This window comes from Sciurus vulgaris (assembly GCF_902686455.1).
Source record: "Sciurus vulgaris genome assembly, chromosome: 10".
NCBI lineage: Eukaryota > Metazoa > Chordata > Mammalia > Rodentia > Sciuridae > Sciurus > Sciurus vulgaris.
In genome coordinates this window covers 127,735,626-127,762,102 of record NC_136470.1, presented here as the reverse complement: position 1 = coordinate 127,762,102, position 26,477 = coordinate 127,735,626, and the positions used below count along the sequence as shown (strand labels likewise).

Sequence of the window (26,477 nt, the reverse complement as noted above, 5' to 3'; positions counted from 1 at the left end):
AACAGCACAGTAATTAACCAGAGTCAGTGGAAATAGAAATAGTCAGAAACAGAATTAGCCAGAATTATACCTACCACTTTATCAGCACCTACTATGTGCTGCACTCTAGACCAGTCACTTTTCTGACTAATATCCATGATTCTAACACCTTTTGGCAAAATAAATGTCCTTTTTTCAGATGAGCAAACTAAGGCTCAGGGGTGAAGTAGATGACAACTAATTAGAAGCACATTAGAATTGGTGCTGGGAGATCCCTGAGTCCTGGCTCTGCCAGAAGACCACACTGTGGCCCAGGGTGACACTCCGCTCTGACCAAGCCCGATTTCAGATGCTGTTGTCTGCACTTCAAAGCCCCCTTCCTGCAGGCAGGGCTTGTGTTAGCCCACTAATGAGAGTGTTAAATGTGAAAATCCCCCTCAAAGCAGGGCTGCAGCAGCTGAGAAAGACTTTTCTATTCAGCCGAGAAGCCTGTGGCTTTTGTGGATAACAAAGGGTGAGGGCCGGCTTCTGAATTGGAACGCTTGGCCCATCACACCACTCCCACTGGCCTGTGTGTGTGGACAGATGCGCACAATGAGAGGTGGGAAGGGTCACGCCGGGGTCAGGCGAGGCGGCAGCACCCTCGGTTCCAGCCGACTGTGACTCAGACCCTGCTGTGGCAGGTGGCGAGAGGCCAATACATTAAAGTGCATTAACTAACCACCTACGCGGCTCTGTTACAGCAAGTGCCAGGGAAGTGGGGTGGCCAAGAAGGCCCGGATGCACCCCACCTCAGGAGCACCTCCAGCTGCAGCACTAGCAGAACCTCAGGTCACATACGTTGTGGCCCTACTGTATGCAGGTAAGGCTCCAGTTCCATATCATGCAGACCTCCTACATGGGGACTGATGGCTCTGCAGCCCCAGTCACTGTAGCACTGCTGTGTGTCCACGGCCCTCTGGGCATCAAAGTCATGTGATTTCACTGTATTTTCAACTACAAGAGAGCTCAGCGTGTGATGGGAGCTACAGGACAGGCGCAGCATGGGCAGCCCCTCCACTCGGCACCTACGGGGACCACGTGCTGGGCCACACTTCCTTTCTAGTACAGAGCGGGAAGACCCGAGTAATTATTCCCACCGCACAGATGGGGAAACTGAGGCTTGGGAATGTAAATAGACAGATGGGGGAAGAAATGGGATTCCAATTAAGAGCAAAAGTTTATTCTTAAAGGAAACTGCCTAACTGTCCCAAATAGGGATCTGAATAATTAAATGACACAATCATCCCATGAAAACCCACGCAGCCGCTAGTAAAATGAGGCGGCTCTGCATTCACTGATGTCGAAGCAATGAAGTGCCCAAGGGGGCTGAGACGCGGAGCGATGTGTACAGCGTGGCCTAAAATTCCCAGTCACCGATACTTCTGGAGGACACAGTGGCTGCCGCAGGGAGCAGAGGGGAGACGTGGAGTACGGGGTGGGGGTCTTCATCTACCACATTCTGCAGTGTGTCCACTCGCTGCCAGATACAGGGCTCACCTTTCAAGAGTCCCTGTGCACACACGAAGCCCCGCCCTTCCCGGTGCCCCGCCCTTCCCGGTGCCCACGCAGGGCATGCCTCCCGTCCAGTCCTGCTGGTCTTCTCCCGACTTGAGGACTGAGGATGTACCCATCGTGGGAAGATACTGAATGGGGACAATGGGGTGCCCAGCACAGAGCTGACGGTGCTGAGACAGCCCTGGACTGAGACCAGGGAGTGAGGTCAGGGCCAATTGATACGGGAGGACAGAGGGGAGGGCCGGTGTGGACCGTGGTGGGGAGCCAAGGCCAGATGACGGGGAGGCTGGGAGACCACCGCCCCAGGGAAGAGAATGGCGTCCAGCGCGGACCAGGAGGACAGCCCAGACAAGGGGATGGTGTCCTTGCATTCATCCTGGTAGAAAACTCTCTCTGGCCTTCATCGACACTAGAAGCCTTGGCTGGCCGCCAGCCTCCTCTGCTGCGCTGTTGCGCCAATAAATACTTGTTGGCAGATCGATTAAACCATCTAGGAACGACGTCTGGAAATACTGCTTCCTCTGCCTAGTGCAGATGGACAAGCACTGTGATCAGCCAGCCCCAAGACGCCAACTTTCCATGGTCCTCCCAGGGCAGTCCTGAACGGGGACATATTTATTGGAGGCAGGGCTGGCCCAAGCAGCAGGAGGCCAGCAGAGGAGTGGACACAGCTCTGTCACTGGTAGCTCTGTGGCCTTGGAAAACCAAGACTTAGTTTCCTCACCTGTGAAATCGGGATAATAACAACACTACCTCACTTATTATGACTACTTTTTTTAATGAGTAAATAGTCAGCCTAGAACACAAACATGGGTGGCACCAAACAAAAAGTGTAACTATTAACACCTCTATATCAAAACCACCCGGGGCCCGGGGCGACGCTCTGCCTGGGGCTGCTCCCCTCTTCCTGGTCACTCATCACCCACCACCAAGAACCTGACCTGTGAAGAATCACTCTGTCAGCCACCCACATGGAGAAAGAGGAGCCCAAGAGCAATTCCAAAGGCCCAGGAGCAATTCCGGAAACCAGCCCAGAACAGATTCAAAGACCTGGCCTATCCCGGGTGCTGAACCTCACAGTGGTTGGGACATTTCCAGTGACATTCCCCCCATTCAAGCATTCCTGATTCACAGCCTCCGCTGGGCCTGTCTTTATACGACTTAGCTTTCAGGGCACCCTGTGGAGCGCAGTACTAAGCCAGGGCTTTGAGGGCTGGAGATGAAGGGGGAAGAGGAGGAACCTCTTCCAAACTCCCTTCAGAAGGCTGGGGTCAGCCCTTAGCTGCGTGGCCACCCAGCCAGGTGGGTAGACCCTGCTGAGCATCCTCTCTCTGCCTGGTTCTGGCTCCCGTCCAAGCTCCCTTGATTACTAGCTGTGTAACCATGAGCAGTTCAAGATCTCTGTGCCTTAATTTCTTCATGGTAAAGAGAAGATGATAGGACAGGTATTTGCTCAGAGAGTTGTTACAGGGACGTGGCTCAGTGGTAGAGTGCTTGCCCAGCCCACCTGAGGGTTAGGGTTCAATCCACAGCACTGGAAAAACAAAACAAAAGAATGCGCTGTTTGCGCACACCTGCATACACACACAAGTTGTTACAATGATCAAATGAGTTAAAATCTGCACAGGCTAAGCACTGCTTAAGTGTTAGCTAGGGTTATTATTGTTATTCTTATTTGGGTCCCTGACAATCTGGGACAGCTTCCCATTTGCCTGGCCTAACTGCCTCCCAGCCCCTGGGATGGCAGAGCCCTGGGCATCCTGCAGTTGTCTGCAATAAGCTCCCAGATGTGGGGCCGTTTCACTCCACGCTGCAGCAAGGAACAATTTCACTTGCAAAAGGTTTGACAACAGGCATATGTATTTGCAATATGAAATCGCATCTTGTTTGCAATAGGATTCCATCACCAGGAGCTCTTGGCCCAGCAAACAGAGTTCAGTGCGGTTAAGACCTTTCTAAGCCTTGCTTTTATAGTCACAAAAATTTAGAAATTGAAAAAGCGATTTCCATTAACTTACTTCCGTCTCATCAGAGGAAAAGCCTCTACAAAGACCACTTCTGTTTTATTCCATAGATGGACCCCAGAACCTACCCAACTCACCTAGTTAACTGAAGCAAGGGGCCCCATTGCTGGGGGTCTGCTCTGTGCTGGTGAGTTTTTTTTTTTTTTTTTTTTTTTTTTTGGTACTGGGGATAGAACTCAGGACCTTACACATGCTAGGCAAGTCCCCAGCTCGTTATATTTTAAGATAGGGTCTTCCTAAATTAACCTAGCATCAAACTTGTGGTCCTCCTGCATCAGTCTCCCTGCCAGTGAATTTTCTTATCCCCATTTTGCAAAGGAGAATCTTGAAGTTTGAGAGCGGAGGTCAGCATTGCTGAGGGCCTCCTGCTGAGTGCTGCTGCAATCTAGCCCAGGTCTGCCAGGGCTCCCCACTCCCAGCCCCCAGAAGCCCCCTCTCTATAATCTTTTGGGAAAGCAACCCCAGGGAGCATCCCTGCCTTTTCTCCCTGAGCATGTCTCTGACTCTGACCCGCCACATCCTAGTCAGGTCTATCTGGGGACCAGTTGCTGTACCCACAACCAGAATTCTTCCTATCCACAGATCCCCTCTTTGGGTCTCCTACCCTGCCCAGAGACTCCCCAGAGCCAAACTATTCCCAGTCCCCAGGGTCCATGGTGGACTTTGGCCCAGGTCACCCACTACGGGCACCGCACAGCCCCTTCCCAGTCTCCACCCCACTCCTGGGACTCTGCTGCTGCCTGTCCTGTGGCCCTCCCTGCAGCCAGGGCTGGTCCCATGCTGGCCCTTTCTGCAGTCACGCCCCTGCCCTAGGTAGAAAACATTACTCCGCCGGCAGAACAGGCTAGGGCTATACCAGATGTGCCAACCCTCCTCACCAAATGGGAGATGCCACGTTTGCTACACATGACACCCCGGCCTCCTGGCCTCCTGGATGGGTACTCTGGATTCTGCCAAACTGAAAAATCAAGGCCAGGCAGAGGAGAATGGAAAACTCCTAGTTTCAGTCAAGCTTTGCCAACCACTGGAAGGATCCATGAGCTCAAAATGCCCTGAACACAACTGTCCCTCCCCACCTGGCCTCCCTGAACATGCACCTAGGAGGAGACTGCTCCTGATCCTAATCTAGGAGGGAGTCACTGGCGGTAATCCTTCTCACATCGAAGCTTTGTACCTGAGCGCCAAGCCAGGTCTGAATGATATGACTTAAGAGCCAAGAGGAAGCCCACTTTGGGGGTCTCACCATTGACTTTGGTAGCTCCCACTGCCTGTAGGCCTTTAATCCTGACTACCATATTATTGGTGCCAACACACAAGATGTCATCATAGCTAAGGAAGTGGCCAACACTGTCCCATTTTTACAGATGAGTACAGTGACGCTTATGGAGTTAGGTTGAGTCACCAAAGACAAAACCACTAAGTGCTGGGGATAAAGAACATCAGACTCCAGAACACTGGTACCCCCGGGCCACCCCTTCTGGTCCAGTGAATGATTCCAGCAAGTAAAATTTCCAATTCCACTGAGCAGGGTTTGTTGTGCCATTGGCTTTCTCCCCACTGGGGTTTGCCTGGTCACCCTGTCTAAGAGGATCCCAGACACTCTCCATTGGGACTAACTCTGCCCTTCTCAGGACATACTCCTCCGCTCCAAGACTTAACAAGTATATCAGAATGCAGCAACGCTTTGCAATTCCATGACACTCTTAGTGCAACAATCACAGAAATAAAATGTGAGCAAGAACGTCACCAATCGCATCAGAGAGCTGAGCGTACCAGCTGGTGGGCTGGTGTGTGGAGTGAGCAGCCCACAATACCTGCCTCCTGGCCCAGCTCAGCTGGGATTCAGCTGGGGACATGTGCCCTCGTGGGCCTCTGTCTAGAAGCCACCCTGGCTCCCCAAGCTAAGAGGTAAAGTTTGCAGCAGCTGCTAACTTTACAGATTAGGACAGTTCAAACAATCTAGATTTCTGGGTTCTCTTGGAAAAAATCCAAAGATTCCACAGCCTGGGGTTTCCACTCCCCTGGGGCAATAGACAGCTGGGGATGAGAGGCAGTTGCTCCTTTAACAGTTCACCAGCAGGGCTGAAGTGGGGTGTTCAGCCCCTGATGACCGTTGTTGTTAGCATTGCTTAGCACTAATCAGTAACGGGAGTGCATGGCATTTCAGCCGGGGGCTGGTCCTGCTGGGACTAGCGGGGACGATCTGTAATGAACATCACCACGCAAAACTCTTGTGTGCCAGGCACTGTGCTAAGCACACACAGCATCTAATTTGATCCTCATGACAACCCCGAGTAAGACTGCTCTCACTGCCATTTCCACAGATGGGAAAATGAGGCACATCAGAAGCCACCAAGCCTGCAGAAAGTTCAGGATTCAAACCCACCGCCTAACGGCCGCTCTGCACGGCAGGATCATCCCAACTGCTGCTTCACCGGCTCTGCTGCGGTCTCCCTCCCCAGCTCCCCTATCGACAGAGTCTCTGAACCCTGTGCACCTCGCCAGCACACTTACGGTCAAGGCCATTGATATAGCGCATGGTGACTTCGCAGTGGCCCCACACGGCACTCACCACCGGATACAGCTTCTTGCCCTTGAGGCCTCGGAAGGCCACGCCCAGGTACTGGCCGTCCACGATGAAGCTGAGCGTGCCCTCGTCCATGTCCAGCACGACCAGCAGCGAATCGGGCAGGGCGAAGGCCTCGTCCGGCCCTAGGAAGGCCGGGTAGGCGACGCCGGGCCGGTTCTTGCCGTCGTGGTAGAGGCGGCTGCGGCCCAGGTCCCAGCCCCACGACTCAGCGTCGCTGCCCACCAGCGCCGTGTAGCCCACCGAGTGCAGCGGGGCGCGCGCCGTGGCCACGCCCACCACAGCGTGGGTGCCGCGCTGTCGCGCGGGCCAGTGGATCTGCCAGGCGTGCAGGCCGCGCGCGTGGCCCACCTTGCCGCGGATGCCATCCGTGCTCTGCGCCACCGGGTGCCGGTGGAAGGTGAGCCGATCGTCGTCCTTGACGAAGACATTGAGCGAGCGGTCCTCGGGGTTCCACGCGTGCCGCAGCTGCACCGCCAGCCCCGCCGCGGGCATGTCCAGCAGCTGGTCCAGCCGCGCAGGCCGCCCGGGCTCTGCGCCCCGCAGCTCGCGCTTGGCGGGTCGCAGCGCGGGCTCTCGCACCTCCACCGACTTGAGGCTCCCGGAAAGCTTCTGGCCCATGGCTCACTGCGGGGAGGGGGCCACTGCAGGCCACCGCTACCTCGTGGGAGTCTCCACTCCCCGTAGCCAGGGATGGACCACGGGGCTGGGAATCCGGTTTCCGGACCGCAGGCCTCCACAGCCTCTACTGGGCTGCGGCAGTGGCCCAAGCTCCTGGAAGGAAGCAAAGCGCATGGGTTATAACAGCAGCATTGACAGCCAGTTACCATTTCTTCATTTATGCCCATGCCTCGGCTGAGCCCTTTGCATGCATAATAATAATGATAATTAATATATTCATATCTGGCATTTATTTAGCACCTGCCGTATGCCAGACACTGTTCTAAATGATTTAGATTTATTAGCTCATTTAATCCTTAAGATCTCACTATAAGACACATAGGTTTTTATTCCCATTTTACAGAGCAGACATAGGATAAATAATTAACCCAAGTTCACTACTAATAATATTCAAGCCAAGGTCATCTGATTTCAGAATCACATGTAATCATTTTAGAAATAAGGTCTGAACCCAGAGAGACTGGGGCTTGCCAAGAATATGGGGGTCACAGACATTTAGGATGCAGTCCCTGGGTTCCCAGCCCTGGCTGCCCTAGGGAGCTTAAAAAGCATCCTAAAAGCCCCGGGTAATCCCAGCTTCTTGGGAGGCTGAGGCAGGATCACAAGTTTGAGGTCAGCCTGGGAAACTTAGCAAGATCCTGTCTCAAAAATAAAAAGGGCTGAGAGCATAGCTTGGTGATAGAATGTCCCTGGGTGCTCCCCCATCCCCCCAAAAAAGCATCCTAAAATAGAGCCGGCATGAAAAGCAAAACACGGGACCAGAGTCCAGCAGGATCACCCAGGGGCAAGAACATGAGGCAACCTTCTGAGGATCAGGTGCCATCTCCACGGGAAGACCAATGGGGACAAAGGGGGAAGTAGTATATAGGAACTGGCGTCCAAGCTCTGGAGCCAGATAGACTGCATCCAGATCTTCCTCTCCTTCTGTTAGTTCTCTGTCTCTAAGCCTCTCTGAGACTCTAGTTTCCTCATCTGTGAAATGGTGGTAAGAAACCTTCCTCCAAGTGGTGTAGGAATCTGAGAGGGCCAATCTGGGCCTCTGTGGTGCTTCTCCTCTGGCTCTGCTCTCTGGGCGTCCTGCGTGGACCCTTTTCCCCAGGATGAGCCAGTACTTTCTTTGGTTTATAAACATGTTAATAGCCTTTACCCCAGTTTGCATTCCCCAATGCAAGATTCTGGTTTTCAAGGAGGAGGAATCCACCACTACACCAGCTAGAACCCAGGCTGCGTGGGCTGCTTGGACAGGCCCTGGGTGTTGAGAGGAAGGAGCTGAGCCTTGCAGAGCAGAGCATATGCTCTCCCCTCCCTGGTCTGAGAGCTGCTGGGTTCAGAACACCTTCCCTGAGACAGGTGAGGAGATAGGGATGTTTTTCATGCCTCCCACCCTAACAGTGGTACACCTCAGCCAAAGTCCAGGTGGGGAAGGAAGAAACCTGCTCCTATACAGCATGGACAGGTATCCCATGGGTTTCTTTTTAACCCTCCCATTTTATTCTCAATTCCCATTTTCTTTCCATTGTGTTGCCAGACTTCAGCTTTAGCTGATGTTGACCCTATTCAGAGAGTTCTGGCTAATGTCTGATCTGAGGGATACCGGAGTACATGAAAATGTGCAACACTAGACAGTTTTAAGATGACAGAATAAAGTTACTCATTTCATATATGAAAGCAACCAAAATGAAGGAGAAAGAAAAACAGAAATGCGAACTCCCTCTTCAGCAAGACTGAAACACATTTGTGACCTGAACCAGTTTAAAGGGAAGAGCTGCCAAAGTCAGTCAAGAGCTGTCCAAAGCAGTGGAGAAAGTGGGGGGGGGGGGGGGAACCCCCCGAGAAGACACCTGTGGCTGGAGAGTTGGCAGAACTGGCCAGCAGCTGACATGCCTGAAGGAAAAAAATACAAGGCTCCAGAAGCAGCAGGCATAGTCTGACAGTGGCCCCTGCCCCTGATATCTTGGGGGATGAGGAGGGCAGGGCTAGCAGAGGAAACCACTGACCTGCCATCTTTACAGGAAGCAGCGTGTTAGTGTGGCGGTGGAAGAAGCCACCGCCACAGACCTCTGCAAAGACTAAAAGAAATCACCATAACAATCCTGAGGACAAAGTTTCTCTGAACCAGGGAGCAATCCTGCCTTCCTAAGATAATTCCTGGATTGCCTGCAAAATGCCTGTTCCTCTTCCAAAGAAGAACCAGCACAGGATGCAGGTAAAGAAGCTATCAGAGAAATAAAGGAGTAAAAGAACAGAAAAAAAAAAAGGCAAATCAATACAACTCATCTGCTGTCACAAAGCAGATAGAAATTGTGACCAAATTTGTAAGCTAATTTTGTAGTTGCTTATTTTAGGACAGAGACAACTGGTACAGTCAAAACAAAACATTAAATTCATTTTACACAGTTATTATAAGAATAACCTCCAGAAGTAAAAATAAAATACAAACCTTCCAAACTGTCAGAAGGAACACAACACAAAACCAAAACAGGCCATATACTCAAAGATTTTGTTTTATAAAGCAGCTGAAGCAAAAAGACATAAAGACATAAAACTGTATAGTAAAACTAAGACCAAAGTAATAATTATGTCAATGTATGGCCATAGAAACAACTAGAAGAAAAGATTCTAAAATTGGGAAACGAGAAAAACCCTAACCATATGCTACATGCAGGGACACCCCCAAAGCAGAGATTCAACAATTGTGAAAAAAAAAGGAAGAGAAAATTTTACCAGGTAAGTGTCCATTCAAAATAAGAAAAACTCCTACCCTTAGTATTATGCAGGTAAAGTTGATTTCAAGGCAAAAGGTTTAAAGTGAGACAAGGAAGAATACTTTAATATTCTTTATTGGATTTGATTATATCATATTTAATATTCTTTATTATATTATACTTTATTGCATTTTTTTTCTTTTCTTTTTTTGTATCAGGGTTTGAACCCCAGGGTGCTTAACCACTGAGTCATATCCTCTTTTTATTTTTTATTTTGAAATAGGGTTTCATTAAGTTGCTTAGGGCCTTGCTAAGTTGCTGAGTCTGGCTTTGAACTCCCGATCCTCCTGCATCAGTCTCCTGAGTTGCTGAGATTACACGTATGTGCCACTGTACCCAGTTTTTATTATATTTTAAAAAACAGAATGTGATCTGTAATTGAAGATCTAACACACCAAATAATAGCACCAGAATTCAAAGCAAAAACTAGAGGAAACATAGGGAGGGATCTTAGACAGAAACACATTAAAGGCAGGTAATTTTAATTCCCCTCTTCTACTCATGACAGATCAATAGATCAAATTAAGTAAAGACATAAAAAAGCCAAACTTGCATAATTAATAAGACAGATCTAATTGATGTGCATATCAAATGTTCTACCTTGAAAACAAAGGAGGCCTGTTCTCTCAGGTGTTCCTGGAACCATTAGAAACATTTCCCACATATGAGGCCACAAATAAAACCCTACCAAAAAGCAAAAGTCATAGAGTCTGATAACAGAAAACATAGAAACTGATCACAAAATTATGGATCACAAAACCCTATCACTTGGACCTTTTTAAAAACTCTCTTCGAACAACTCAGAAAAAAAAAAAAAATCCATGTAAAACTGCAGAATAGCTGGAAAATAGCAATAAGAAAACATTCCATCCCTTAGAACCCAGGGGATGGCTTTAAGCTGCACCCAGAGGAAATCATGCGGGTATACCCAATGCTGATAAATTTTTAAAAATGAAAATATATGAATTAGGCATAATGAAATAGAGGAATAATGGAACTAATCAAAAAACCCAAGAGCTGTTTTTATTTATTTATTTTTTTTGGGGGGGGATACTGCACAAAAACAAAAACAAACCAATAAAACATATAAACCATTTCGCCCGGCCAACCTACCATATGATCTGCTCTTATTGACCATTATATTATTACTGGTAATCTGTCATGCTGATAATGTGTACCCTAATGTGATAGAATGAAATGCCACTTCACCTGTGTGCGCTTCCTTCCCTTCCGTCTAAGCAGGAGAATAACAGAACAAATTCCAGCTGGAGGGTATCTAACAAGGTACCTGACCAGTGATCCTCTAAACTGTCAAGGTCATTTAAAACATGGAAAGCCTCAGAAACTGTGGCTGCCAGAGAAGCCCAAGAAGACATAAGAAGTAGACATAATGTGGTATCCTGGGTGGGATGGTGGAACAGGAACAGGACTTTGGGTAAAAATGAAGGAAATCCAAATACAGCATGGACTTCCATTAATAATAATATACCAGTATCAGTTCATTAGTTATGATAATGTGTACCACTAATGCAAGATGCTCATTATGGGGAAAACACTGTGGGTATATGCAGAGTATATAAAACCTCTCTGGACTATTGGCTTAGTTTTGTTTGTTTGTTTGGGTCTGGTTTTTGCATTGCCAGGGATTGAACCCAGGATCTCTTGCATTCTAGGCAACGGCTTGGTTTACTTTTCCCATAAATCTAAAATTATTCTAAAAAATAAGCCTATTAATTTAAAAATGTTAATGAATTTCTCAGCTTTAGGACATAACAAAAATGCACGAAAAACTAAAATTCACCTCTTAGCCATTAATCTAATGCACATATTTAGTATTTGGATGAATTTTACTTTCTTTTATGTCTATAAAATATTTGTGAATTTTCTTTTTAAAAATTGTTATTGTGGGCCTTTCTTCAGATGGATTCATCTCAAATAATTAACATTTTCACATATTACTAAATATACTTTAAATGCATGAGTACAAGAACTATATTTTAAAAAATAAAACTTATAAACCACTTAATCTAACTTTTTCTTTTTTTTTTTTTTGGTACTGGGGATTAAACCCAGGGACACTTAACCACTGAGCCACATCCCTAGCCCTTTTTAAATATTTTATTAGAAGACAGGGTCTTGCTGAGTTGCTCAGTTCTTCCTAAGTTGCTGAGACTGACTTTGAACTAGAGATCCTCCTGCCTGAGCCTCTGGAGCTGCTGGATTACAGGTATGCGTCACCATGCCTGTAATGGGGAGCAGAGAAGGCATGAATGTGCAAAATAAGAAAATGCATAGCAAAATCACAGAGCAAAAAGCACTCACAAAAGAAATTAGGCTTTGTGATTAGTAGGAAGAATATTCGCTACACAAGTTACCAACAAATATATAACAAATTCCTACCAATGAGTAGGGAAAGACCATCCCAACTATGAAGTGTGAGAAGATATCAACAAACAGTGCACACAAAAAGAAAGATCAGTGGCTCCTTTGAAAGATGCGCTTTGGAAAGCATAATGGGCAAGAAACAGGTTGAACTACAATGAAATGTCATTTTTGACTATTGGATTAATGAAGACCAAAACCTGAATTACTCATTGGGGGACTTGTGGAAAAGACGGCAGGTTCACATGTTGCAAAAGTGAATGCGGCCAGACATGGTGGCGCACGCCTGTAATCCCAGCAACTTGGGGCTGAGGCAGGAGGATCGAAAGTTCAAAGCCAGCCTCAGCAACTTAACAAGGCTTCAAACAACTTTTAGACCCTTTCTCAAAATAAAACAGGCTGGGGATGTGACTCAGTGGTTAAGCACCCACCATCTTTAAATTTGCAACTGCGCATATGCACATACCTATTTACCTTATGACTCTCCTTCCCTCATTTATTTGTATATGTCCTGGAAGATGCAAAACTACATTTCACCTGTGGCATGCATGTGCAATGTTGTTTGTAATAGCAAAATATGGGGTGGGGGGGAACGGGAGACAAACTAAAAAAATAATGATGAATCCGTGTATGGAGACTATGCTGAAGAGAAGAATGCACTGATTTAGAAGATTCGGAGATAAAGTTGAACAAACAAGGTGCAGAACAATGTGTTCTATGCTGCCTTTACTGGAGGAGAAAGGAGAGAGGAGGGGGCGGGAGGAACAAAGGGCAGGGCATTTAACTCAGAGGGCCAGGTGGGACTGGGGACCAGATGTGTCTGTAAGAAAACTGGAAGCCCCAGAACAATCTAAAAAGACAACGAGCTTTCCTCTGCTCCCCATAGAGCTTCATCCTGACTTCACCCAGCCCTCAAGCCTCAACCAAGTCATGACGACCAAGCAGGGTCATATGCGTGAAGTGCCGCACGCGTCCTAGGGATGCACCTGCTGACCCAGCACGCACCCAGAAACACTCTGTAAGTTTGTCCAGAACACTCAAGCACATCAGGCGGAGGCGAGGGAATTGCAATCTGCCAGTCCAGTTTGATAATTCACTGCCTCATATGCCCAAAGTGACAGATTGCCAACTTCATGCACTGTGAGGCAGGCGTCCAGGTATCATGACCCCTTCATTCAAAAGAGGAAGCAGCCTCAGAGAGGTGGCATAGTCTGTCTGGGGTCACACAGCCATCAGTAGCAGGACTAGGACCACCTGACTGTTGCTCTCACATCCTCCTCCACACTGTTTAGAATAGAGCCCTCTCCATGCGGGGATTGTCCCCAGCCCCGTGCGGCCACCAGCTCCCCCGACCACACACACAGCTTTGTCGTTGTGCACACGACAGCTTTGGAGCTGCTGTGTTGAGAGACATCTTAAGTGATCTCACTAGCACTGGGTGTGCCCATGCTGGGTCCGTGAGGGCAGGTGCTGTCCCTCCTCAAAGTCTCTGTCCCTCTTAGTGGCAGGCAGGGCTCCTGAAGGATGCTCACAGAGGGTGTGACAAGGCAGGCATATAAACAGACTGTCCCTTTGCTGCTCCCCGGTGCAGGACCCAGGGCAGTGTGCATGTCCACTAATGGCAGGCCATGCAGGAGAACCAGAAGCAGTGGCAGGTAACAAAGAGCAGAGGCCTGCCGGAGCTGGGCTCCCTGCCTGTCTGCTGGGCCCTGGGCAAAGACAACCCCTCAGGCTTAGCAGAAAACTGCTGCTGGTGACTAGCTAGCTTTGCCTGTCCTTTCGAGGATCAGGGTTGTCATGGGGGTACAGGGCAGGGCAGCCGGGAGGCCCAGTGCAAGGTGCGAGCCCCGTGGCCATTTCGCCACCTGTGAGCATCCTGTCATAAACGGATAAAGTGTCCAGAACTCTCTGTGTAAAGGGGTTTGTGGAGGTGGAGCCCTGGGAGGGGGTCAGTTCACGAGGGCGACTTCCCCCTCCTCCAAGAAGCCTGCCCTGATGCACTGGGCCTGCAGTGGCCTGCTCCAACCTCTGTCTGCCCCAGGCCAGGCAGGAGACACCTCTTTCCGTCCCTGCTTCTCTCTACCTTGAGGGCATTTCCTTGAGGACAGGAAGCTTTCACTTGCACTTCCGCCCCCTGCCTCCCCCAGTGTTCAAAACCAGGCAGAGCACACATAGGGGTGGTGGAGAGAAGGTGCCAGGCTCAGGAAGGACTCACTGTTGGTTCTGTCCAAGGACAGAGCAGTGAAAGGTCCAGGGCTGGAGTCAGGAGGGGGAACACAGGGCCGAGCTCGGCACGGTCACCTCCTCTGAGCCACCAACTTGGCTGGGTCCCGCCCGCCCATTGCTAGACACTTCTGTGCACTTTCCCTGCTTGTAACCATTATTTACTCACTCAACAAACACTTAGTGGGTGCCTGCTATGTACCAGGCATTGTGCACCTGAGAGCTGGGGACACAGCCGTGGCCCTGCCAGGCTCGGTCTCTGTCCTCTCTCTCCATCCAGAGGAGTGGGCACTTGCTACATTTCTTTTCTTGTTTCTAGAGCAGCATGTGGCACAGGGCCAGGCACATAGGACCTAGAGCAGAATCTAACTTCCTTATGGGAATAACACCATCTCCAAATGCAAGAAGCGGCTTGCCAGAGGGGGCCTCCTCCACACTCCCCCAGACCCAACTTCACAACTTCCGCCGTGCTTGGGTGGGGGTGCTTAATGACATTACCCTGAAGCCACTCTGGGGCTTCAATCGTGGCTGAGTAAGAAAACAAAACTCAGAGTGCTCAGTGCCCTCCCCAGGCCTTGGGGGTGTTGCTGTCCAGCGGGGAAATGAGGTGTCATGGCGCAGCCGTGGCAAGCTGTTCGAGAAGCTTCAGCACCCTGAAAATTATGACACTGTCTGTAGAGGCCCAGGAGAGTCTGGCTGGGCTCAGCAGGCTGGGGGTCTGCAGGGGGACCTGTCTGCTGCAGGCTTCGGTGATGGCTGGGTGACATGGCCTCTCTCAGTGTGGCCTCAGGCTTTGGATTTGATGGGGCAGGGGCCAGGGCAGGTTTCCTGCCCTCCTTTAACCAGCAGTAATGACCCCCCAACCCACCCCGGGATCCGCAGCTGCAGGCAAGTGTAAGAGCCCATCACTCCCCTCTGGGGAGAGCCCACAAAGGGGTGAGGCCCAGGGACAGGTGTGAATAATGGCAACTCCAGCAAAGAGAAAGGAGTGTGGCTCCCTGGAACCCCTTCACAGGCTGCACGTGACTCTCGAGTATATATCACACGCTTGTAAAAACGCCAGCTGTCTGATGGTGCGGCCTACCTCCAGCCCCGCTCAGGCTTGCCACGGCTTTCAAGAGAAGGTTCGCTCTGGTCCTAACCCTCCCGGAACGCTCCGTGATGCTCCTTCAGACCATCTCCCCAGTGATGCCCTGCCCTCCTCCCTTCAAGTTCCCTGACGTCCGGCCACCACTGTCCCTTCCCCTCCCCCAGGCACACATCTGTGCAGTTCCACCCACCTGCTCTCAGAGCCTCTGTGATTGTTCCCACCACGACAGTCATGGCAAGAGGCCAGGCTGGGGACAACTTCAAGACAGGGGCTGGGTTTCCCTCATCAGAGTCCCCAGGAGTCCATCCACATGGCTCAAAGAAAATGGTGGGTGAACGTCTAGAGACGCACAGTGCCAACAGAGGAGTAAGAGCCACACGCTCCCTTGGAAGGCACTTCTGCGGGCAGTGAACTTGGGAAGCAGTCTACATGAGCTCGGACATTTGTCTGATGTCTTTATTCCTCATTTGCACCTCTTTACAATGGTGCCAATAATGTCTTCCTGGGCCTGGTTCCGCTGGAACGTTTTAAGATAGTCTTGATAGAAATATTAAGTAGAGGATGTTTTATTAAAAGACTCTCATTCAGAATGAACCCAGCAGCAGGGAACCACTAAAGAACCCCCGAGGTTTAATTCACAGATGTCCATTCCCTCTCCCCACACGTCACACGGAGAGTTCACGCTCCCTCCGACGGGAGGGCAGCCCTTTCTTCCCCGGCACTCACAAAGAGAGCCATCTGTCCAGCTCCAGGTGGACCCGACTCTTGCCCATCTTCCTGGAGCGGAATCAATGAGGCTTGCCGGGGCCTCTCCTCCTCCTGGGGTTTCCATGGGAATCCTCCCACGCGTGACCGAGCTGGGGGCCCCCAAGGTGGAAGCTCAGCTGTCAGCCTGGGAGGAGCCGGGAAAGGGATGGAGGAGGCTTGCTGGGCGGGGACCTGGCCAGCCTGCTCTGCAAGGTCGTTTGAAAGAGACAGATCTCTGAGCCTGTGAGGCCATGGGCAGGCCTGGTCACTGTGCAGCGGCTCCTGCGCCCAGAGGGCTGCCCTGGAAACATGGGGCTTGCTCTGCAGGACAGCTGGCCTCCGGGAGGCCCGGCATGGCTCGGGCTGGGCAAAGCATGAAGAGGGACGGAGAGAGGGGGCTGCTTCATGGGTCCCCCTGGGGAAATTTTCTATTAGAAGAATGTGACACTCCTCACCTCCAGTCTCTTATTTATCTCCCAAGATGAACTCCGCCCTTTGGCTTACCTGTCTGAAATCAGAATGCCTGAAAGAAAAGCAGAACCATTCCAGCCTCAGAGTTTATCTAGGGGATCATAATAGGATCTGCGGGGTTTCCGAAGGCCCCTCAGTAAGCCTGGATGTTTCCAGGGACATTGAGATGCCAGGTATTTTTAGAAGGAGGGAGAAAGGGAGACCCAGGGCGGGAGCCTGCAGCTGGGAGGGAGCCGCAGCCCCAGGGCTGTGTGACTTGCATGTCTTGGAGGATGTGGCTAACAGGTGGTGTGTCCGCAGCAGCTAGCTGGGCGAGCTGGAGAAGGAAGGCCCCGGTCCAGTTTATCCTAATTTCACAGCACGACCAGCCAGGTGGGTGACGCGGGCTCTGCTCTGACTGCTCCCTCCATACACACCCACCCGGGAGGTGTAGAGCTCAGAGCTGCAGCCTTCCTGCCTGCCCACACATCTGCAGACACCACCCCCTTTCCTCTGGGCAGCTTCTCTTAGGACTTGCACCTCCAGCCCTCCACAGAGACTCCCAAGCAGTGGCTCCTGCCCTGGCTTCCCTCCTTGGCACCAGACTCACCTACTGTAAGCTTGGTGACCCTAGATGGTATGCTCCTCAGGCAACCTTGTAAAGCAGCTGGCCTCTTTCCATCTGAAGCCTTCCCCTGTGGACACGGTCACTGTCTCAGTGCTGGGGGACATCTGGGAACCCAATGCTGGGGGACATCTGGGAACCCAACGGAACCTCAGAATCACACGTGCTGGGCTTTCCCATATCCCAGGTTCCCCTTTGCACGCCCATTTCTGCTATGGATCCCCTTCCTTCTGTCTCCCTCACTCAATGACATCCACCTTCCCTTCGTTCAGGCCTTGCCTGGGTCACTGCAGCTGTCTCTTGGGGACCGCTGTGATTGGGTCTGCCTCCCAACTCACCATGCTGCTGAGAGGGCAAATCTGACCAACTGCCTGTTCGGCTCTCCAGGAAGCTTCTCCACACTAAAACTGCCCCTTAGGTTGGCATCCGAGGGTCCCCAAGACCTGCACTTGCTTATTTCTCCCACACTCAGTCCCTCTTCAGGGTCCAGGGAGCGTTCAAGGCATGACCCCTTCACAAGCTGGGTATCCCGGGCCTTCCTGCCTTTCCTCACCCCATGTCCCCTGCCCCATTCTGTGTGTGGCCCTTGGCCCCATACACCCTCTTCCTCCACCTCACTGTGTCCTCATCCTAGCCATGAGCCCCATTTCTTGCTGCCAGGGAGGTGTCCAGCAGTTTGTCTGTCTCCCAGACTAGCACACCCCCACCTGCTACCTCTGGCTGCATTAGGTGCTGCCAGATTAGAAGGAATATCCGCCCCACACTCTTGTTTGGTTTGCATTTTCACCAAGAAATCTTTTTTCCCTTTTTTTTATTTTTTGGCGGCGCTGGGGATTGAAGCTAGGGCCTTGTGCATGCGAGGCAAGCACTCTACCAACTGAGCTATCTCCCCAGCCCCTTTTTTCACTATTAAAGTATACATTTTAAGTGGGGATTAAGTTCTAAACTCAACGTGGGAAGCAAAAAATCACATGCAATCAACGCTGCCCTACGAGGTTCTTCTGAAGGTACCAAAAGGTCAAGATAAATGATTTGGGATGTGCCAGTCTCTTTCCCAAAGTCAGAGCCAGATGGTTGTTTCCTGCAGCCTCCGGACACATCCATATTTCTGAGTAGCAGCAGGAAAACCCAGTTAGCATTTTTTTGTAGGAACCATGTTTTATTTAAACTGTGTTGCTGAATTTTTAATTTTTTATTATTGATCTTTTTTGCCAAGTGTGTTTGGTCATGTTCACATAAGTTAAGTGCACACATTATGCATTAAAAAGAAGAAGAAGAATACCAGGAGAGACTTCTGATGACCTTGATCAAGGCCCCTCCACCCTCAAGATTTTCCACATTGGTGGTTCATTCTAGCTCAGGTGCTGCTGCCTGAGACCCTCTGTTCCTGTACCAACAGAGAAGGGACGTTCCAAGAGCCTGGGTTTGTGACAACAGGCCAGAGAGTTTAGAAAAAATTAAGTAACTGTGACATGGCGAGTTGTAATGGGTCTTCTCTCAAAAGAGCAAGAAACTCAGGGCTCTGGCCTGGAACTCAGCCACACCCTGGGCTAGAAGTTAAGTCCCCACAAGGACAAGTTCACATGAATGATGAGAGGGTTCCAGTCCTATGAAAAGCCAGGGAGACATGTATTCTAGACAGGGAGCCCACAAGTGAATAATCCCTGGAAGTGCTGGGCAAAACCAAGAAGGACAGGAGGTTAGAGCATGGCAAATGGTGACAAAGGGACACAAGGGGGCCTGGAGGACCCTGGGAGTGTCTAGATTCCACTCATGGCAGCTTTGAGGAGGTTCTACCTTAGGAAGAAATTGGATATATTTACATCTTTAAAAGATGCTTCAGATGCGTGGTTACTCCGTTTGCTAAACTGATGTGTGGAAAACGATAAAAGCATTCAAGCTGCGAAGCTTCCGCCTGCATTTTTCTTCTTCAGGGAGGGAGGCCGTCCTGACACAGGTTTTGGCTCATTTTGATTTCGTTTTCTGTGTGAATCGTCTGTAGTCTTCATGCATATGGTCTTTTGCTTGTTGGCTTGAAGACTTCTACACATCTGAAGAGACGAGCCTGCTGGGATAGGAGTGGCAATTCTTTCTCCCGTTTGTCATATCTTTTGACTATTTATAGTGATTTCTTCTTTCAGATTTCATTTCTATATCTTTGAATTTAATCCATCTTTAAAATAAAAGAGATGCACAAACTGGAGAGATATTTGAGTGGAACGGCCAGTAAGTTAGATTGTGTTTGCCATGTTTTTGGCCAAGGTGGCTTCGATTCTTTTTATTACCATTTTAAGGAAGTTTTAAAGAAGGGAATCTGAAGGCATGTGTCTCCAAGGACTGTAGCCTTGGGTAAAGCCTTTTTTTTTTTTTTTTTTTTTTTTTTTGTATTGGTCCTGGGGATTGAACCCAGGGCCTTGTGCATGCCAGGCAAGCTCTCTGCCAACTGAGCTATATCCCCAGCCCCTCTGTCATGCTTTTGATGCCTCATTTTTCCACAAACTCATTTTATCTGCAGCCTTCAAAAAAAAAAAAAATAATGAAGGTTTTGGGGAAGGGATTTGAGAGAAGGATTTGGGGGCTTTCCCATCAGCTGGAGGGAGGAGGCGGCAGACTTTAGGTGGAGGACAGAGGTGCCAACTGGGAAGTATCTCAAGGGCTACCATCTCTTCCCAGAGGGCCTGGTGGGCAAATTCTGAATCATTTTAATAGCCTTCCCCTGAGTCATTTCACCTCTTCCAGATTTAGGCTCATCAAATTTGGGAGGAGGGGACAGGAAGTGAGTAGGTGGATAGGGGGTTCAGATTCCTAAGGGGAGGGAACTCCTATCTTCACCCCCAAATCCTGGAGGAGGGCGAAGGGCCAAAGAGCTGAGAGAGGTTGGAGAACTTGTTCAAGGTCACACTGTAGGCTGGTGGTGGAGGCAGAATTTGAACCCAAGTCGTGCTCCAGAGCAGAGAGTTCCCCATCCCCTCCAGACAGAGGTACAGAAGGGTCCTCTCCTCCCTTCCTGTCCGCAGCAGCCCGCGGTTGGCCACAGGGCAGCGGCCACTCCCCCAGCTTCTCCAGCCAGTCAGAGGTCCGGGGCTCAGCGCCCTTTCCTGGCCACGAGCCGGTGGCGCGTCCAGCGCGACCAGGGCGGACGCATTTGCTGCGCTCCAGGCTCTGGCCTCCTCTTCCCTTCCCGGAGCCCCCGATCCCCTCCCTTCCTGAGCAACGCCAAGTTTGTCTCCAAGCAAGGCCGGGAACTGGCCGCGAGCAGCTCTCAGGCTAGGCGATCAGCCTCACAGTCCCAGCGTCAGGAATAAACCATGACAACAGCCATCACTTCACCAGTGCCTACTTGGTGCCAGGCGCTTTACTTCCACTGCTCCGAATCCCCCGGACGAACAGCTTTCCCCCTCTCAGCCCGCCCAGGAAGTATTGTCCCCATTACACAGACCAGAGAGCTGCTGCAGCTCTGGAAAGTTGGATGACATGCTTGGACTCGCAAAGCTTATACTAATGCTAGCTAACGTAGGACCGAGTGCTTCCCGTGTGGGGAACAGGTCTGCGTACCATCTCTCAGATCCTCCAAAACCTTTCGAAAACTGGCACAATTATCACCCCCACTTACGGATGAGAAGACCGAGGTCTGACGCCTTGCCCAAGGTCACCCAGACAGTGAATGACGGATGTTGGACCCAAACCCATGCAGGGTGATTCTGGAGGCAATTTGTGTGTGTGTGTGTGTGTGTTGTCTCCACTACACTGAGAAGCAGCGGACTTCGAACCCACCGCGCTAGGGGGCCCCCAACGTTCCAGGGCTGCGCGCAGACCAACCGCCTTGGACCGCCACGATCCGCAGAAAGAAATTAGCGGGGAGAGGGGCAAGACGGACATCTGGAGCGCCGACTGTGACGAGTGCCGGCCCTCATAAAGTCCGAGCTCCTGGATTGCAGCCCCCGGTCCCCGCGCGCCCCTCACCAGCGGATGGAGAATACTCACCATAAAAGAGAGGGCGAGCGCCTGCCCCGGAGGAATCCCCAGCGCTGGCAGGTCCCGGAATCCCGGGAGAGAAGTCTGCTGCTGCCGCCGCCGCCCACTCAGGGGCGCCCGAGTGACCCCGCAGATGGTGGCTTCCTCCCCAGAGCCAGCCGCGCGTCCTCGCGACTGGTGCCCGGTAGCAGCGCTTTCTCTGCCCGGCAGGGTGGCCTGGAGTTGGGAGCGTTCTTGGCGAAGTTGGCGCTCAGGCGAGGCGAGAGGGTGCCGGGGGTCCGGCCCAGAGCCGGGAGGCGCCTTTACTGTGCCGATCCTAGGTGCGCGCCGAGGCCCGCGCTCCAGCCGCTCCGAAGCTTGGCGCCTGACCTGGAGGGCGGCGAGTCCCGCGCTCAGGGCGCACGGGCCGCACCTCGGCAGCCGGCCACCGGCGCGCCCAGCGTCTTTCCCAGATTCCTGGGCGCACGCAGCGCTGGTTCCAGCCGTGGCTCGGGCCCGGGCTGCGGTGCGCTCATCGCCTTCCCCAGGGGCTGGGCGCCTTTGTGCGCGGGGCACGCCGGCCGCCGCGGCCAGCTCTGGATGCTGCAGCCGCCGCCGCCTCCCCCTCCTCCTCCGCCGCCGCCCGCTCCCCGCCTTCCCGGCCGGCCCGGAGGCTGCAGCTGAAAGCCGATCCGGCTGAGCTCATCCCTGAAGGCCACTAATCCAATAGCCGCGGAAGGCGCGGCCGCCGGGAACGCCCCTTCCCCCACCATCCCGCGCCCCGGCCGTCCCAGCTCGAGCCGCTGCCGGCGCCGCCACCTTCTCGAGGCCACCAGCTGGCGGGAGAAGGAAGTGGAACCCGCGCCCGCTCCCCTGTGCCAAAGCGGCGCGGTAGCCATTCACTCACCCGCCCGCTCGCCCGCGCACTCCCTCATTCACGCACTCATTCATGCGCGCGAGTCCTCCCCCATTCATTCAAGCGCGCCTGGAGCGCCAGGGTGGGTGCCCTGAGAGGGAGGAGATACCCCGTCACTAGACAGCTTCTGTGCCCTTACTCAAGGCACATGGGAAACAGCAGCCGGGGAAAGAACGATTTAATAACCCCCTTCCGTAGATACACACATGCCCACACTTTATTTCTCAGACCAGGCTCCAACTCATCTTTTAAACTCCAATTTCATCCCGCACCTGCTTCACGGCGCTTTCCGCGCCCATCCGAGGCGCTGGGAGATGGATGTCTGCTCAGCTGGCTACCAGCGCAGATGGTGGGCGGCTTTATTTCGAGCTTGAGCTCAAAGATAAGGCAGAGGGCGTGGCCAGAGCAAGGGACCGACCCTGATCCTGGTATCTTTGCTTCCTGGGGCAAATTGAAAGCTCCTGGCCCTGACGCCCTGCCTGTGATTCCAGAATTGACGTCAGGTCCACTCCACAGTCATTTACTGACCCCAATCCACTCTTTGCCAAACATCTAGTCTAGGTTGGAGAAGGCTGATTTTATCAGGGACCTGGAAAAGGAGTATAGACAATCCTACGCCGTGAAGGAAATGTTTTCATGGAGGCTCTGGGGCTCCTTTCCCATACTGGGAAGGGCAATCTGGGAATGCTTCCTAATGGAGAGGGCTACTTGAATTAGCCACTGAACGTAAGGGGTCAGCAAAGTCGCCTGGATAGGTACCACAGCGCAAAGCCTGTGGTATGACTGATGCTTGAGCAGGCGGTAAGATAACTGGAGGGATGCTTAGGGTCTTGCAAAGGGTTTGGTCTTTCACCTAGATGAGTTCGGCAAGCTTTTTGACCTTGTCAGATTTGCCTTCCAGAAAAATCTCTCAGCAGCAGAGTAGATAGATGAATGGCAGAAATCAGCTTGGAAGCCACTGAGGGAGTATAAGGAATGGATGATGCTTCCTGAATCAAGTCAGCCTGGTGGAGTGGCAAAATGGCTGTATTGATCAAGTAGTTATTGTACTTATTCTGCTTCATCATTGTCTGTTTGCATGGCTGTCTCCCTCCTAAAACTGAATCCCCTGCTGTGCAAGCATCTGTATCCTACATGTCTCTGGATGCTCTGTGCCCACACAGAAGAGCTGCTGAGGGAATGATTTGAAGGGACCCAGATAGCAGTGCTTATTTATATGCAATCGATATCTTCCCTGGGTCTCCTACCTGGAAGCTCCCAGAGCACCTGTTCTCCAGGCTACTCCAGGGTATGGTCATGGCTGGGCAGCAAGAAAAGAAAACTTGAGGAAAGATCAGAAGCAAAGGCGAGCTTCAACAAGACTTTGGAGCTGAAGGTTTCTCTGCCTGGATCTCACTGCAATTTGGCAGATGGGGAGGGGGGGTGCTCTTTACTTCCCCTCCTTGCTAGGGAACATCACAGCAGCTTCTAGAGCAAGGCAGGGAAAGGGTGGCCACAATTTGAGAAATTAGCTCCCCTGCTCTCCTGGGGGCTCCTGATAGCGCAGCATGCTGGCCTTTTCTAATGAGACTATGCCTCAGGCACAAAGGAGTGGCCACCATAGCACCCCCAAGTCTCCCTAAAAGCCCCCAAGTCCTCCAGCCCTTAAATAGCAAGAACCCTGAAGGTGTGCTCAGTGCTTGGATTAGTGTGTGTGTGTGTGTGTGTGTGTGTGTGTGTGTGTGTGTGTTTCTTCTAAAGCCATCAGACTCCTGTGTCAAACAGTAACTTTTTAAAAAGTTTAATTGCACATATTTATGGGGGACAGTATGATAACTCAAAAAAGGCAGGGCCTCTTTAGGGTAAGATTGTGTCTTCATCCCAATGCCAATATCTCTGCAGCTCAGGCACCACCATCTCTGTTACCAGGGCTGTCTTAAAACAAACAAACAAACAAACAAGAAAAAAACACCCACCCCGGCCATTCCTTGCCTTGCCTTGCTTCAACTCCCTGCATCTGGGCTCTAGGACAAGCACACTGGGACCCCAAAGCTCTACAGTGGACCACGCTCCCTCTCCCCGACATGGGCCTTTGCACCTGCTGACTGTGCTCCCTGTTCAGACTCCCAGGAGACTCCGATGCACCTTTTGGCCCCTGCCTGTGTGCAGGTCACCTCCTCCAGGAAGCTTTCCTGTCACCCCAGGCTTGACATGGTGGCCTCCAGTGTACATCCTCAGGCCTTTCTTTCTCATGGCTCCAACCTCATGGTGGTTGTTGCCTCTTGTTCCCACTCCAAGACAAGGGTAAAGTTGTCTCCTCCAGCTTTATAGCTTTTGTAACCCACCTATACATTTCCTCAAAGCACAAAGATCTAGTCTTCCCCAGTTGCCCAAGAGGGGTGAAGGGCTCCTCCTCCGAGCTGTGTAGCACCATGCTGCTTTACCTCTGTCATAGCAGACACTTAGGGAACCACCAGACTCCCGCATCAGGCAGTAACTCTTTTTAAAAAGTTTAATTGCACATATTTATGGGGCACAGTATGGTAACTCAATAAAGGCAGGATCTCTTTAGGGGAAGATTGTGTCTGATTCATTACAATGCCAATATCTCAAATCCCAGGGTTTGTGGGATGAATGATTAAAGACAAAGCAGAAGAAAGGAAAGACAGGTTAGAAGGAAGGACAGAAGGCAGGCAGGCAGACTCCACTGCCTCTTTTTCTTTCTTTCATTTAAGACCTTGAGTAATCAGAATTGGGTCAATCATAGTTCTTGACATGCCAATACTAACTCTCTATGTGGCCCTTAATTTACTTATTCATGACATAATGAATACCTGTGAACCCAACCCCTACCCAAGAACTAGAACAGTCCCAACACTATGCGCTCCTTTTCTTGCCTCAATTACTAAAATAATAATAATAAAAGAAAGAAAGAAAGCCAAACCACTATCCAAATTGTTATGGTTTATTATTTCCTTGGGTTATTGTGTGTGTGTGCGTGTGTCTCCTAAAAATTTTTTACTTGTTTTTGAACTTTACAAAAAAGTATTAACTGGATATTATTTCTGGAGCTCAATAGGACTCATGCTTTAAAGATTGTAACTGTAGCTTGTTCGTTTTCATGGCTCTGTAATGGTTTGGTGGATGAACAAACACAATTTACTTCCAAGCTTCTTAGCCTTGTGAATGAGCTCTAGTTTGGGGCTTCTAGGGCCTAGGACCTGTGATGTACCCTGCAGGTACATCAGTACTAATGTTAGAGTGGAAAAGTTTTGAATCTTGGTGTCGTCTTCATCACCATTAGCACTCATCAGAATGAAGTGCTAAAAACTGTTCCAAACAAGCCACAAGACAAGAAGAGCTCTAAGTCCCCAAATAATTACATCATTCACTGGAGAACTCAGGGATCCCCAACTTCATTCTCTCAGAATCACTTGCATACAAACATGAGATTTGCATACGGTCAGTGCTGCAGATCGCCCCCCCCCCCCATTGCCCTTTTCCTTTTAGGTAATTAGCTAGTGAGGCCCAGCGGTCTCAGCTCCATAGGAAGGCTCTGGGAAACACCTGTGTGAGTCTGCTATAAGAAAGAAGACAGTAAAGTTCAGTGACAGAGGCACCCAAGTTCTTAAGGACACCCAAGATATTAAGGACATACATACATGCATACCACACACACACACACACACACACACACACACACACACCACACATTCACTTGCACACAGACAGAGGCCCGCAGAGCTGTATTACAGAGTGCCTTTGCACACTGGGTCGAAGTAGTGGGGGTGTGGCAGATCCTGGTAGTGTTGCACATGCCCCAGGATTTTTAGCTCTTTAATTTCTAACATCTTCATTTTTCTCTTCTATAAACCCAGATGATGATAACACTGCATAAAGTTGCAAAGATTATAGGATATGAGGTATATAATGGTTCAGCCATGATCCTGCATAAGTTGCCAAACGTCCAGGAAATTCAGATTCCAATCTATAAAATGGAACTAATGAATCTTCATCTATGGCATTTGTCACTTTTGGATGTGAAGCAGCTGAACTACCATCCTGAGCAGGAGCATCTGGCAGGAAGCAGAGTCACTTCCTGCTAATGCACCTAAAGCCCAGCTCTCTGTCATGCCTCCCCGAAATCTCTTGAAAACCCTCTTCACATTTCGTTTTTGGTTAAAGCAAACAAACCAATCCTCCTTCATTTCCTAGGCTCCCTTGCCACTGGACGCAGACGGAATCTGGATTCTACTGAAAAGACTCAGAGATCTGATTCAGAAATGCTGCTTGAGGAGACTCCGGGCCTGGGGCACCCACTCTGGAAGGTGTGGGGAAGGAGATGCTTAGTGGCAAGAGCTTCCTGATCTCAGCTGTGTCAAGAGCTCCGTGACCAGGCGACTCTATTCCTGAAAACTTAGTCCAGAGCCTGGTTTCCAACTCTCACTGATTCTGTGAACTAGTTGATCTTTCTTGCTAAGTCCTTACCTCCATGAAGTTGCTGGAGGGATTCTGTTG

At 50.8% G+C, this 26,477-nt stretch overlaps 1 protein-coding gene across 2 annotated transcripts in view; it reads right to left on the bottom strand.

Annotated features, from left to right (window-relative positions):
* The window catches only part of SPSB4 (splA/ryanodine receptor domain and SOCS box containing 4), a 68,176-nt gene extending 46,476 nt beyond the window's left edge, over window positions 1–21,700 (bottom strand). The window contains exons 1-2 of one of the 2 annotated variants that reach the window (XM_079100388.1): window positions 21,095–21,700; window positions 6,075–6,921 (exon numbers count right to left, since the gene is read on the bottom strand). In XM_079100388.1, the coding sequence (XP_078956514.1) occupies window positions 6,075–6,768 (694 nt within the window). In that variant the 5' untranslated portion in view covers window positions 6,769–6,921; window positions 21,095–21,700. The remainder of the gene's footprint in view (window positions 1–6,074; window positions 6,922–21,094) is intronic. The other variant, XM_079100387.1, reaches the window with a different exon arrangement.
* Window positions 21,701–26,477: the final 4,777 nt, after the last annotated feature.